This window comes from Centruroides vittatus, unplaced genomic scaffold, assembly GCF_030686945.1.
Source record: "Centruroides vittatus isolate TY-2023 unplaced genomic scaffold, ASM3068694v2 scaffold_2802, whole genome shotgun sequence".
NCBI lineage: Eukaryota > Metazoa > Arthropoda > Arachnida > Scorpiones > Buthidae > Centruroides > Centruroides vittatus.
The window spans coordinates 528,462-542,335 of NW_027122693.1; the positions used below are offsets into that span (position 1 = coordinate 528,462).

The following is a 13,874-nucleotide window of genomic DNA, read 5'->3' on the forward strand; positions in this document are numbered from 1 at the left end:
ACAAAAATTCAACGCAAAGCGACACGCGACGGAGAAAAATTTTATCGTGGGATATATTAATATACTATATTAATAATGTATTTTTTCCTACTTATCTGTTATCCAAAAAAATAAGTTATCCGAACAACTCCAGTCTCCAATTGATTTGGATAATCGATCCTCTACTGTATACAGTAAAATTTCTCTAACTCAAATATTTCTTTAACTCAAACGAAGCACTCGGTAGATTTTGATGGAACGGCATAGGGATTTAACTTCTCCAACTTGAATTTCTTAACTCAAATTTTCTCTAAGTCAAAGTTTTTTCATGGTCTCCGAAACCGATTTATGTTACTTTCAACTTCCCTGAATGAATTTTAATATTTATTCTATCCAAAGTGATCCTAATTATCGGATTTCCATGAAATTTTCAGACAGTTACTTGTATCTACTCTACAACACCAATTTTCAGACAATGTTTCAGTTCAAAGCAAGAGGTCCTCTCACTTTCTCAACAAGATGTACCTCCAAAACTGTTCAATTCCATTAGTTACATTGAGTGTTTTGCTGAAAGGCATTACATGGACTGTTTAAAACAAAAAAACTATCAGATTCTTTACATAATGTGAGAGAGACGTAAAAGTAAAATCTATTCAAAATTGGCTTTTTTTTTTACTGTATTGTTCTCTAACTTGAAGTTTTTTCCTGTCCCTTGGAGCTTCAAGTTAGAGTTTTACTGTATATCATAAACAGCAGTAGATATATCTGTATATCTTGATATGTTAATAAAATCAACATTCAATTATAAATGGATATGATACATACAATATTTTTCTCTCTGCCACTTGATATTAAACTCTTAATTTAATTAATTTTAAATTGTATTTTCCTGACATAATATATAGTTTTGTAGCAAGAAGATATTAATTATTCATATAAAAATAATCATTTTGAATCAATATCATTTAGCAGGGCAGAACTTTGTTTTGTTTCGAGTACAGAAAATGGAGAACTTTTGTTCAAAATTGATTATGACATAGCTTAATTAGAAGATTGAAAAAGTGTGACAAAACTTGTTTGCTGTTGACACGAAGAGTGTTATTGAAACTGTAATTTAATTAATAATTAATTTACAGAATAAATTTTAAGACATTATCCATCTAATTAAAATAGATAGATTTATGTATATTTTATGTAAAGAATGACAAGAAAAAGTCGACATAAACTACTTGTAAAACAAAGTACTCGGAACAGGTGGTTTTAAAATATAAAAATGACACGTAACATCAATATGTGTTAAAATAGAAAGAAATGCCGACTTTTGATGTAAATGATTTTAATTAAAGCACAAAGATTTACAAAATACATTACTTATACATGTAAATATTACATATTGTTCTATTCAGAAGTTTTGAACTTTAAATTTAAGTGAAAACTTTAAACAAATCTCTTAAAAATTATTTAGCTGTACTAAAACCAATGAGAAGGTGTTTAAACATACATTTTCAATCACATTTTTTATAAATTAATCTGTTGACTTAAATGAAAAATATTCTTATTATCATTCAAAATTTAAGGAATATTTTAACGTAAGATGAACTAATTCCGTAACGACAAAAGACTTTCTCCTTTCACTCCCGACTGATCTTTCCTTACAGGTAACCTCTATCCTAGAGTTTTATCCTTTCTATTTACTATTGTTTTGAACCACCAGGTTTTAAACCATCTATATTTTAAAGTTATATTGTGCCATGTTGCTTTGGAATAAATATTGAAGTTACCCATGTATCCATTTTTCTTCTCTATTAATGCATTAATACATTTTGAAATTCATTAGAAGTAAAAATACTGAATCTGTAGTCAGATAAGTTATTTATCTAATTGTTTAAAACTTCTGGAGAATGAAAAAAATTTTTAATTATGAATAAAATAAAAATTATTATTTGAATTTACTTATTTCTTATCTAACAATTAAATTTGAAATAATAATAATGCAAAACTTTTCTAACAAGTTATGCATTATTAATTAACATGGCGAATAAGCTTTTGCAAGACATGCTTTATTAGTGTTGGATTTAATTGTTGGATATATACCAGTATATATACACTTAAATACAAAATTGGTTACATGATTCTAATTTTTATAAATTAAGAATTTTTTTCCTTAAAAAGAGGAATATAATTTGACTTGTTCCGAAACTCTGTTTTCTTTTAATTATTCTTTACTTCACAACCGAGTTCATAGGTAAACACTGGGCATCTTTAACATCACTCTTTATTTGGGAATATCTTACACACCAGTACGTGTTTCGGGCATATGCCCCTCTTCCGTCACCCGATCTGTCACAGTCGGGAAATTTTGACTGCAAATATATGTATTAGTTGGCACCTCTTTATGAAATGTCTTAAAGAAAAAGCTGACGGAAGGCTGACGGAAGAGGGGTGTATGCCCGAAACTCATATTGGTATGTAAAATATTTCTGAATAAAGAGTGATGTTAAAGATGCTTAGTGTCTACCTATGCACCCAGTTGTGAAGTAAAGAATAGGAATATAATTACTGTGTTTGTAACTTTTTCCTGTTTAGTAGTGAGTTAGTAGATATAATTACCTTCTTCTCAGTACTGGAATGAATTAAAAAATGCATTTAACTAAATCTTTAACTTCCAGTAACAAATTTTTAACGTAAGAAATTTCTGACGGACGTTTTCGACCTTAACCGAGGTCTTCCTCCGGTCATCCCGACAGTCCAAAATTGGAATGTGCAGAACTAAAATGTTTTTAATATATTTTTAAATTATTAGAACAAAAACATAACATTGTAAAACAACAACAAATTAATATGTAGTAAATATAAAATTAAACAAGATATAAATATAAGAAATAAAATAATACAAAGTAGTAATAATTATTATTATTAATTTATGTTGGTAATTTCTGGGTTTTCATAAAAACATTGCCAAGCATATGAGATGTTTTTCCTGTCTTTATTCAAAGTTAATACAATTGCCAGTCAGGGCGTGCCTTGTATATTTCTAAGGCTTATAGGGCCCCGATGTGATTGGTTTATTGCTGGAAGTTAAAGGTTTATGAGTTAGTAGATGTACTTAAATTATGGCATATTGGATCATTTAATATAATACTTAGTTGTAGTATTTTCAAAAATTCAAATTGCAATGCAGAAATTTTATTTCGACATAAAATTATTTACAGTAAGTAATGGTTTGATGTGATTCATCAATGTTTTACAGTACTGTGTGTTAAAATAGCTATTCTGACATATGGAAGATATAACAAAAAATATTAATAGAACCCATGTAATTTAACATTCATAATAAATTATCTTCAATATTTTTAATGTATGTAATTCATAAATATTAAATACATTACAGAATGGGGCGATGAAGCTGTGTCAAAAGCAGAAATTTTACGCTTAATATATCAGGGAAGGTTTCTTCATGGAAATGTGACTCTTGGAGGTATTTAATATTATTATTCATTACAATTTTTTTTTTTTTGTTATTTAATCTTACTAAATAAAGTTTGAGTGAAGTATAATTACTGGTCTTGAGGCTATTAAATTTTTTTACGATAAATATAGTAAAAAGCTTCATGTAGTTCCACACTTTTCGACTGTCATTTATACTTATGAATAGATCTTCATAAGTATTAAGTAGAGAACCCTTTAATGTCCTTGAATTCTTACGTGTAGGATGCTGAAAGTCACATGTTTTGGTAATAACAAACTCAAACTTCAAACCTGTTTATAAACCTCCTCATTGCTTTAAACAAATTTTACTGCTTGAGGTTCTAGATTTAACAGCACACCCAATTTAATGTCAACTTCAGAGTTAAATCCATGACAATACTGTGTTGAGGCTTGAATATACTTGTCTCTATTCTTTAATTAGAAATCAATTTTTCCTGAAGAATTTAATAATTTTACACTTGTCATATTCTGTGATCAGGTTGTTTTAAGGATCCATTTGTCTTCAAACACATCAAAAAGGTATTTAATACAGTGTGAAACTTTGCGCCAAATATCACATAAAAGAAAGTAAAAACAACATCGAGTGTCATGTTAAGTTTTTTATTTCCACTAGCACTTTCGACGAACTTGTATTCATCACCATCGTGAAAACAAGATTTAAAATATCGAACACAATATTCTAACGTAAATGGAATAAATATCATTTAAATCAAAATTAAAAGTCGTTACGTGCACGATCATAGTTCATTTATGCAAGAATTTGAAACAAAATGCAATGCTACGTGAGTGGGAAAATTTATTTACAAAAATTGGGTTCCCTTTATTTCCTGTTCTACCAGAACTGGTCATGAGATAAAATGTATTTAACTTTTGTCTATAGTCAAAAATCAGATGTATTGTTTACATTGACACATGTAAATGGTGACAGAAATTTTGTTTGTATTGAGAGAAGAAAATAAGCTGTATACAGGAAATTTTCTATTTAATGAATTTGTGAGGGGACCAGTATAAAGAGTATAGCAGCAAATGTTTCGTTCCTACCTTGCAAGTATAAAATACATTTAGAAATAAAATTTCCTAATTAAGCATGGGCAAAACTAAGCTTGTATGACATCTGTTTAATTTATTCAAAAACTTCCATTGTAAATTGTTTATAATGGCTCCCAGGCTTTTGTACTTGTGGTAGTGTTGCCAGAAATCAGCTAAGACTCCTGTAAATGTCTATCATAAAGTTGCAAGGTAAAAATAATTAAAAATTGAAGCTTCAGGCATAATATGTGTTAGTTTTTGATATCAAAAATCTGTAGAAAGGGAATAAATGTTTTTAACAAGCAAAAAAATTAAGACATTGACACAGAAACAGTTGCAAATTTTTTTCAAAAGTAACCCAACTGGCAAGAAATCACGCGATCTGGAAACTTGTTCCGAGTCTGAAACTATTCATAACTGTGGAAGAGTATTGCTCACAGTTGGAGTTAGTGTCTTCAATATGCAAATATTTTCAATACAGTCTGCTGCATCACAAATGGCAAGAATTTGAAATATATGGAATTTTACGACTTTGAAATTGTTCATTATATGATATAATAAATATCAAATTTTAAGTGAAATCTTTTTAAAGTATCACATACGATAAGAAATTTCTAAATAATTTAAATCAAGGAACTTAAATCGAATTTATAAATGTTACACTCATTACACGCACAATCTTCTTTCCAGTCTAATCCTATCCGGCATAGAAGAGTAAGCTTAACGTTTCCAGTGAAAATAATAATAATTTCATCTGCTGATATTTACGTTTTCCTCCCGGCAATTCTTGCACTTAATTAAACTGGTGATAAAGAATACTCCCTGAACGTTTGTACATCAAATCTGTAAATAAGTAGAAACGCTGTTATTACGATATATCATATTCGTGACGAGTTTAAATTTATAAGTCTTTCGAATATTAATACTGACAACTGACTCGACGCTATCAAAGCATTCCATTTTAAGAAATTCAAGAACAGAAAAAATTTAAATTCTTTTTTAATCTATGAGTATAGTTTGTAAATATATATTCTTCTGAATTAGCTCGTTATATTATTATTTGCTCGACATTTGCAATAATTATCAAATGAAATTAAGATTATTAATGTAATGGCTCTTAATAATCTGACATTTCAATTGAACGTAATTAAATCTTCCCTCGATCCTATTTCTTTATTAATGTGAGTCAGATACATCCAGATAATTCTACAAATCCTCTTACTAGATGCAGTTGACTCCCATTAATATAATTAATTATTTCTTAATTATAATTGCCAATAGAATGTCGCTGTCGGAATGAAGCAATCGGGGGTTTTGATAAATTAGCAATCAAATGCTTATGCTTCAAAAACGGTAATTATATTTAATGGTAATTTAAATAATAATTTTACATCGCATGTACTGTACATAAACTGATGAAATTTCCAAACAGAAATGCAGAAATAGTTTGTTTGTTTTACTTAAAGGAAAAAAATGTAATCTTTATTTACTAAGAAGGCAATATATTAAATACTTTCAGTGCGTTATCAATTAGATGCGATAAATCAAATTTATTACAGGAAATTTATGAACTTTGACATTCGATAGTAAAACATTAGCATATTAAAACAATTAGAAACAAAAGAGGAGATTAAAAATGGTATTTCCTAAAATAAGTGAGACAAAATTCTATAAGAAATAAAGTTATAGCAAGCTACAGTTTACTAATTTTTATTATTTTTATACAAACTGTTTTATTGGAATCGGCATGCAATGCTATGTACGGCATGCACGGTTATGGTGCTTTTATGTATATGTCATCACATGCTGACTCTAGTGTAGCAGTTTACAAAGAGTTTTCTTTTACTAAATATAAAACTTCTTTTAAAAAAAGATTCTAACCTACACGAATTTTAAATCGAGTTACTATAAATTGGCTCCGATATCCAGTTTATGATTGAACACATAACTAATAAAAAGCCATCCAACTCAATATTATTACTTTAAAAGTAATTGTACATGTATAGAGAAAGCAGAGGGAAAAAAAGGAGAGATTTTTATCAATCTCGATATCGGCATTCCACTTGTCGCGTTACACAAAATAACATAGTTAATTTTTAAACACAAGTGTAAATATTTACATTAACTTGTTTTCTTAAACAGTTGATTCCATCAGAAATAAACAGAAAAATATTGATTTTGTAAAGCTTGTTTTCCTTTAATAATGAAATCAAAGAACAGGATTTGTTTTTACTTTGTTTTTCGGCTTCGGAGAAATAAAAATCTCTCTTAATATTTTGAATTTCGATGTTTTCTCTGCCGACGTGGTCTTTATAAAACGTTTTAGAATTCTTAAAATATGGATAAGTTTTTGAGTATTTTAAATTTATTTTTAGCCCTCCAGCTCCCATTAGGGAGGACTACAGTCATGCATCTTGTGCCACGGGAAAACTTGCCAGAACCCAATTCACAAGGTACTTTAACTATATTATATAATAAGAATTTGTATGAAAACATTTCTTCTGATTTTTTTTAATAACCTATAAACTGTATTTAGTCCATTAATTAAATTTTAGAACATTTTGACGAACTAATTCTTAATTTAAATCCTAATTAGTTTTGCAAATGTGTGTTGGTGCTAATTTATTCTCTTCTGTTTCTTACGTATAACATGACATATCAGTTTAATTACACTTGCTGATTTATTTTTGACAGAAAGTATAGATTAATAAATCTCAAAATGTAATAGTTTCCAGTACAAAGTGATATATTTGTTTGACTATGTTCCACTATAAAAGACAATTAATTTAATTTTTTTATTTAGTAATTACTCTGAAAAATATGAAGAAAAAACAAACACTATTTACAGTCAAAATATAACAAATTTTATCTACATATCAAAGTATTTAAACAGTTTATAAATCAAGCAGACAGCTGTATGTTAAGGCCTGTATTACTTCTGTTAATAAATCTGTAACTAAAAACGGCAATGCCAGCATTCTTTAATAAATTAATCATCTGTATTGTCTATATTCATGCTATAAACTAATTAAATTATTGTAATTTTTGACTGTTTGGTTGCTTCATATACACACATTTCTTAAGTGAGTTTCTATGGGAATGGGCAGCGACTCAGGATAAAAGTAATTTAGCTAAAATGTATGTTGTCATCTTATGAAACTCATATTGAATGTAATGCAGCAATAGTTATTTGATTTATTTGATAGTTTAATATGCCATGCCAGAATAGAGATTAGCTGAGTTCCCGGACAGCCGTGGATATAATATGTCTTCACTCAATGCAGTGATTAGCCTGTGTGGTTATGTTCTTAATTGATTATAGTCTGGGTAGTGTAATTGGTAATTGGTCCACATCTGCTCAGTATTTGGAAGACACAGGTTTAAATGCAGATAATACATACATATTACGTTACGTTAGACTCGGTGAATGGTAACAACAACCGGAATGCATTGTGACTTAATGGAAACAGTCGCAACAATAAATTTTGCATCCTCACTGTTTATAAAGAGCCACACTGCATTCTGACATTTTAAAAATGCTATGATGCAGAATTTGTTATAACCATTAATGCTAGAACACACTGTGGTCATTTTTTTATCAACACCACAACACACATTGGTTGTTTCTTGTGTAGTGGCATATGAAAATTTCAGGTTATGTAATTGAATATCTATAATAATTAAGAATAACAGCCAAGCTCAATTATTTTTGCAGGAACTGTCAGAATAGCACTTAAAATTAGTCGATATCTTTCAAAAGACATTTATACTTTGATCAATGCAGTACCTCTTACAACCGCAGCTTATAAAACCTTACTTACTTCCAAGCAATAAACTTGGAGGTAAATCGGGTACATAAAGTTGTCAGCAGCGTAAACTTATTGTGAGCATAGACCCTCAAGTAGGACTTGTTTGGTAACAAACTGATAAAGTGCGGCCATGTTTACTAATTTGAAGTCAGACCAAAATTAATGAATGACTGAGCTGACTTTGAGGAAGAAGAGCAAAGCTAGTTCAGTGTGGTTAATACAATAGATTGTCATGTGTATATGTTGATAATGCTGGGTTGTGTTGTAATTTCTTTTAACAGTCCCAACACAAATTATGCATTATAGAACTTTAAAAAAATGTCAGAACATAAGCAGCCAGGATGCAAACTTTCTTATTGTGGCTTTCCATAAATCCATAAATGTGTTCTGGTTGTTTTTCTGCTCAGTGAGCATTTTTCAGCATTTCAGCCTAAAAAATAACATTTAAACAAATAGTTTAATAAACCAAATAATTATTGCTAGATTATAAACCTTTCAATCAAATTACAGGTTAACCTGACAGTAGATTTTTTAAATGAACTTTTTTTAACAATATATTTGTCGGAAAAAAAATTGGTGCTAAACCTCAGAAAAAACATTTTCAATTAATTTAATTTTTGGACTAAATAAAATTCCACCAAAATTTATTTATATATATATATATATACCATATTTTATGGACTATAAGACGCACTTTTTTCTTTGAAAAATTGCCTCCAGAATTCAGGTGCGTCTTATAGTCCGTAAAATATGGTATATATTATAGCTGAAATGTAAGTATATTAATTATTTCAGTGTAACAATGGTTGGACTTCACGCTGATTAATGGATAAGCAAGAAACAAGAAAATTATCGTATGGGTGTTAAACTACGTACAAATATCGCTATATTTATTAGCGCTTTCGACGAAACTATTTCCGTCTTTGTCAGGTAGATAAAAACGGTTAAAATCCTTTTTTGAACAAAATATTTTCTTGAGTTAATCTAACGGCATTAGAGCTTTGGAACATAAAAGACGGAAGACGGAAATAGTTTCGTCGAAAGCGCTAATAAATATAGCGATATTTGTACGTAGTTTAACACCCATACGATAATTTTCTTGTTTCTTGCTTATATTAATTATTTCATAACTTAGCTTTATTATTTTTGAAAAAGAAGTTTATATATCATATTTTGATTAATAAATAATGTTGAACTTTCTAGTGTAATATTACTATGTAAAAATATCTTCAGAAATAACAATCTAGGATAGTAATTGTTAGTGTTATCTTGTGATCTAAGATGTAGTAAATATATATTTTTTGTTTTTATTTGTAGGTTTATATATTGTAAGGGAATAAATTCTCACTTATGGATGATAAATAATGTAAAGTACACCTATTCCTCTTTTTACATGGTCTATTTCATACAATTTAAAAATTAAGCAATTGATGAATTAGAAACATTTAGTTTTAAATCTGAGTTCAGTTATCATTTTTTAAGCACAGTGCAGTACTGTAGAATACTGTCTGTTGATTTTTTTTCCTGTACTACCTTGTGTTTATTATACTTGCATACAAATAATGTTAATGATAAATGATGACGAAATAAAAACACTTATGCGATTTTTATGCTTATGCGTCCTTAACTTAATAATTTCAACTTAAATCGTCAACTAGGACTTAACTATTATTAATAATAGTTAAGTCCTAGTTGACGATTTAAGTCGAAAAACACTTGCGTTTCTTTTGTAAATTGCTTATTTTTTTGTTCCATTGAAGTTGTGGATGATATCAAGCATTTTTCTTCAGGATGCGTGTACTGTACTTTTTTTACATGGCTTTCTTTTGAAGTATCCACTGCTCAAAAAGAGGGATAGGTGTATTAGTAAATACTTAACTGCAACAGGAATTGGATATTTTTAAATGATTTTTTTATTAATTCGGTAAGACACCCGAATTAAATATGAGATATAAAAAAATCAAACAACATTGTTCTGTTATTTTAAACATTTTTATTTATGAATAACACCTTATACGAAGCAGGGTGAAGAATACTTTAAGTCAACTTGGTTATTCATATATCATATTCCATATAGCCGATATATGTTTGTCGTTATGTAGCTAATATCATATTTCGGTAGTTACGTCTATCCATAAGTATAGAATGCATTTGAATTTAATTTAAGCGTGATAAATTGAATATGTGACATAGAATGGAGATTATACGATAATATCAACAAACCTCATCCATTAATAATAATAGTCAAACAACAGAGTAGATGTGAATTATGTGATACGAATACAGGTAAATTAGTGAAGATGTTTGAATTAATTTAGTCTTATCTTCTGTAATTTATGAATGTTTGTATGTACATAAATTATATATTACCTTTACAATTGGTAAAGCGGTAATTATCTCGAGCTCGTAGTGCAAAAAATAAGGTCGTCGAAAGTTATCGAAAAGGATAATAACAACTCTGTTTACATAGTTGCGGGAGTTTCTAGTATGTTTCGATAGTACAGTTTTTAAATTGTAAAAAAAGGTCAACTGGCTTTAATGATTGCCATAAATTTTGAACAAAAAAAAAAAGGTAGAAAGAAAAAAGTCTAGAGGTTTCAGAGGAAGTTTAATTCGAGCAATAAAATAGGAAACGAAACTACTTCTTTAGCTGACTCGTACGAAAAAATTCGTAGCTAATTACATAAAATTTAATTTGAGAAATTATAACCTCATATAAAAAAAGATATGTAACAGTTGTTGGCTATTTAATTAATGTTCAGTCAACTAGATAAATATACGTGCAATAATAGTTTCCCCGCTCGGTTTGATAACAGAAATTTCATATTTTGTATCGGTTTTTAATTATAACAAAGTATCTTTAACTTTAAAACCCTAAAGTGAATTTTAGATTTATCAAAGAAACATACTTTCTACAATATTTTTTGAAATTTGAAAATATTTTCAGTAATTACTTGATAATTTTACTTTTGAGGAATTTAATATCTGGTTACACTTACGGTATTCAAAACTCTAGAGCTCTCACTTCAGTCATGCATAATAAATTATAACTTTGAAGTGATGTGTTACATATAGTTCAAGATGGACTATGAAGTTTAGAATATTTCAATCCAAATTCTGTTATTTTTATGTAGATTAAATAAAGTTTTTTTTTTTTTTTCTTTGCTAAAATCATTGAATATTGTTCAGAATTTTATGACAATAAATGAAGTAAACAATATATACCTTTAACAGGGAATAAGGTTGGAGGAATGCTTATGTTTTCAGTTCAAGTAATGGCCATCTTCAAGCATGAACAGATGTAAGATGAAAATTCCTTTTACATCTGTTCATACTTGAGATGCTCCATTAACCAGGCCAAAAATATTAGCGTAAAAATGCATTGGTTACTTCATTAAATTAATTACAGCGGCTTGTTCAACTTTATTGACGATACTTTACTAAAATTATTCAAAGAAGTAAAAAAGAAAAAGCCAACACATTTAAGTATTTTCCCTTCATCATGCAAATCATCTTCAGATCATATTGAAAACAGATGCTTTTAATAGGATCTGAATAATTTTAGCAAAGTATCAACAATAAAAGAAATTAGGATATTTCTTTTTTGTTTTAAGTGACGATATTACAAATAAAACAGATATCCCGATGAGTTTCCCATTAACAGGATGCACAATTGTTAAACAATTTGTCCTTTCAAACAAACAATTAGAAAATATTTTAAATGATTAATAATCGGTTGTCATCAATAAGCTTAAAGTTGGGCCGTTCGTAGTTGTTTTAATTGATTAATCGCTCGTAGTACTCTATTCTGGAAATTTAAATTAAAAATAGTTTTATTTAATATTCATTCTTAGAAATAAATCAATTTTCCATTTTAAACTTTATTCTTATAAAAGGAGGAAGGTCAAGAATTGCATTTCATCACAGCCATACACCTATAAATTAGTGTGTGTGTGTGTGACACGTAACATCTGCATGTGACATATTGACATAATACACTACATCTGCTCACTTCCCTTTGTGTAGAGGAGAAAGTTAAATATACAAATAATATAGTTATATTAAGTTCTTACTCGGGTTTTTGGACCGAGCAGTTAAGAAAAAGATCGATATTTGTGTGTTTTTTTATGTGAGAATCGAGTAATAAACATTTACAATTATCCGAGCGATAATATAAAAGAGAACTTATTCGTTTTGTCAGCATCCGTGCTATATATTATTTCACCCGTAAAATGAATATAACTTATAGAAATGAAAACACACGTATTGTGTATGCAATCAATATGGTTGCATTAACATTTTCATGATAAACCAATGAACATCAGTTGAAAAGGGGGAATATGTTACCATTGACAACTTAACTCAAAATCAGTGAATCAGTCATTGATAGTTATTATTCTGGAGGAAATTTTACAGGGAATATTGTTGTTTATATAAAACATTTGTAGGCTTATGTATGTGAATACATATAAAAATAAGAATAATTCTTATTTCGACGAACTTTCAAATTTTTATTATTCTATATTTTCTTTACAATTTTAGCATTTTCATCGCATTAGTGTAGTATTTTAAATACATTGACATGTATTATAAGCGAGTCGTGTCATTTTTCTTTTTTAAGGTTAGAGAAAGATTTTTAATTGCTGCTTTGTTATCTAGAAAAATGTATAAAAAAACCAAAACCCTAAAAAGAGGTTAAGTTAAACACGAAACAGTCACTTCGATCCTTTCAATGTTCCTTTATTATTCATAGAAGAGATAATTAAACCACACTACATGCTTTTCAAACTGTTTTAATTTACGGTTTCTATTCGGTAGTAGCACGTGGAAAAAGGCACAATATAAACTTATTTGTTTTGAAGTTACAAATCACGAGGGAACTGAGATACCGAGGTATCTCCGTTCTCTCGTGATTTGTAAAGTCGAGTCGAGAAACAGGCACACAATATAAACCTACATGTGTTACTACCGAAGAGGAACTGTAAATTAAAACAATTCAAAATGCACGTAATGTAGTTTAATTATCTCTTCTATTAATAATAAAAGATCAAAGTGGCTGCTTTGTTTTTTAGATAATAAAATGATTGATCCCCTGTCATATCGAATAACTAGATATGTACTATGTTGTTTTATAGTATCAATAGTTGAAATAAACGAAAGAGCTGGATTCTTATTTAGTTTTTGTTAATCATACATAATTACTATGTCGAGGTAAAGCTTGTAGTCGGTGGGAGACGTCCCATTTGGTGTAGTGATTAATCTGCATGTTTATATGATCTTAATTTAATATCTGGATGAAGATTGGATAAAGGTACAGTTAACATAACTAGTAATGCATTTACATGGTATGTAGAAGATGCAGATTCTTTACTTCAGAAACTTTTAAATTAATGCAAGAATGGCTGCCTAACCACTTATTTTTTGGTCAAATTACTTTGATCACGAATTATCCATATTATGCCAAAATGCATTCCGTCAGTAGTTATTTGAAAGTTGAAAGCATTTTTTTCTTTTTCTAAATACTAATTAAAATATGTGTTTTAATTAGTATTTAGAACATGAGATTAG

At 28.6% G+C, this 13,874-nt stretch overlaps 2 protein-coding genes across 2 annotated transcripts in view; one reads left to right on the plus strand and one right to left on the minus strand.

The window, feature by feature from the left end:
- The window catches only part of LOC136987877 (Krueppel-like factor 8), a 178,546-nt gene that overhangs the window by 76,352 nt on the left and 88,320 nt on the right, over nt 1-13,874 (minus strand). The window lies entirely within an intron of this gene.
- Nucleotides 1-13,874, plus strand: part of LOC136987882 (ubiquitin-like protein 3) — a 55,879-nt gene that overhangs the window by 38,399 nt on the left and 3,606 nt on the right. The window contains exons 3-4 of the mRNA XM_067285646.1: nt 3,371-3,457; nt 6,873-6,950. Of these exons, the coding sequence (XP_067141747.1) occupies nt 3,371-3,457; nt 6,873-6,950 (165 nt within the window). The remainder of the gene's footprint in view (nt 1-3,370; nt 3,458-6,872; nt 6,951-13,874) is intronic.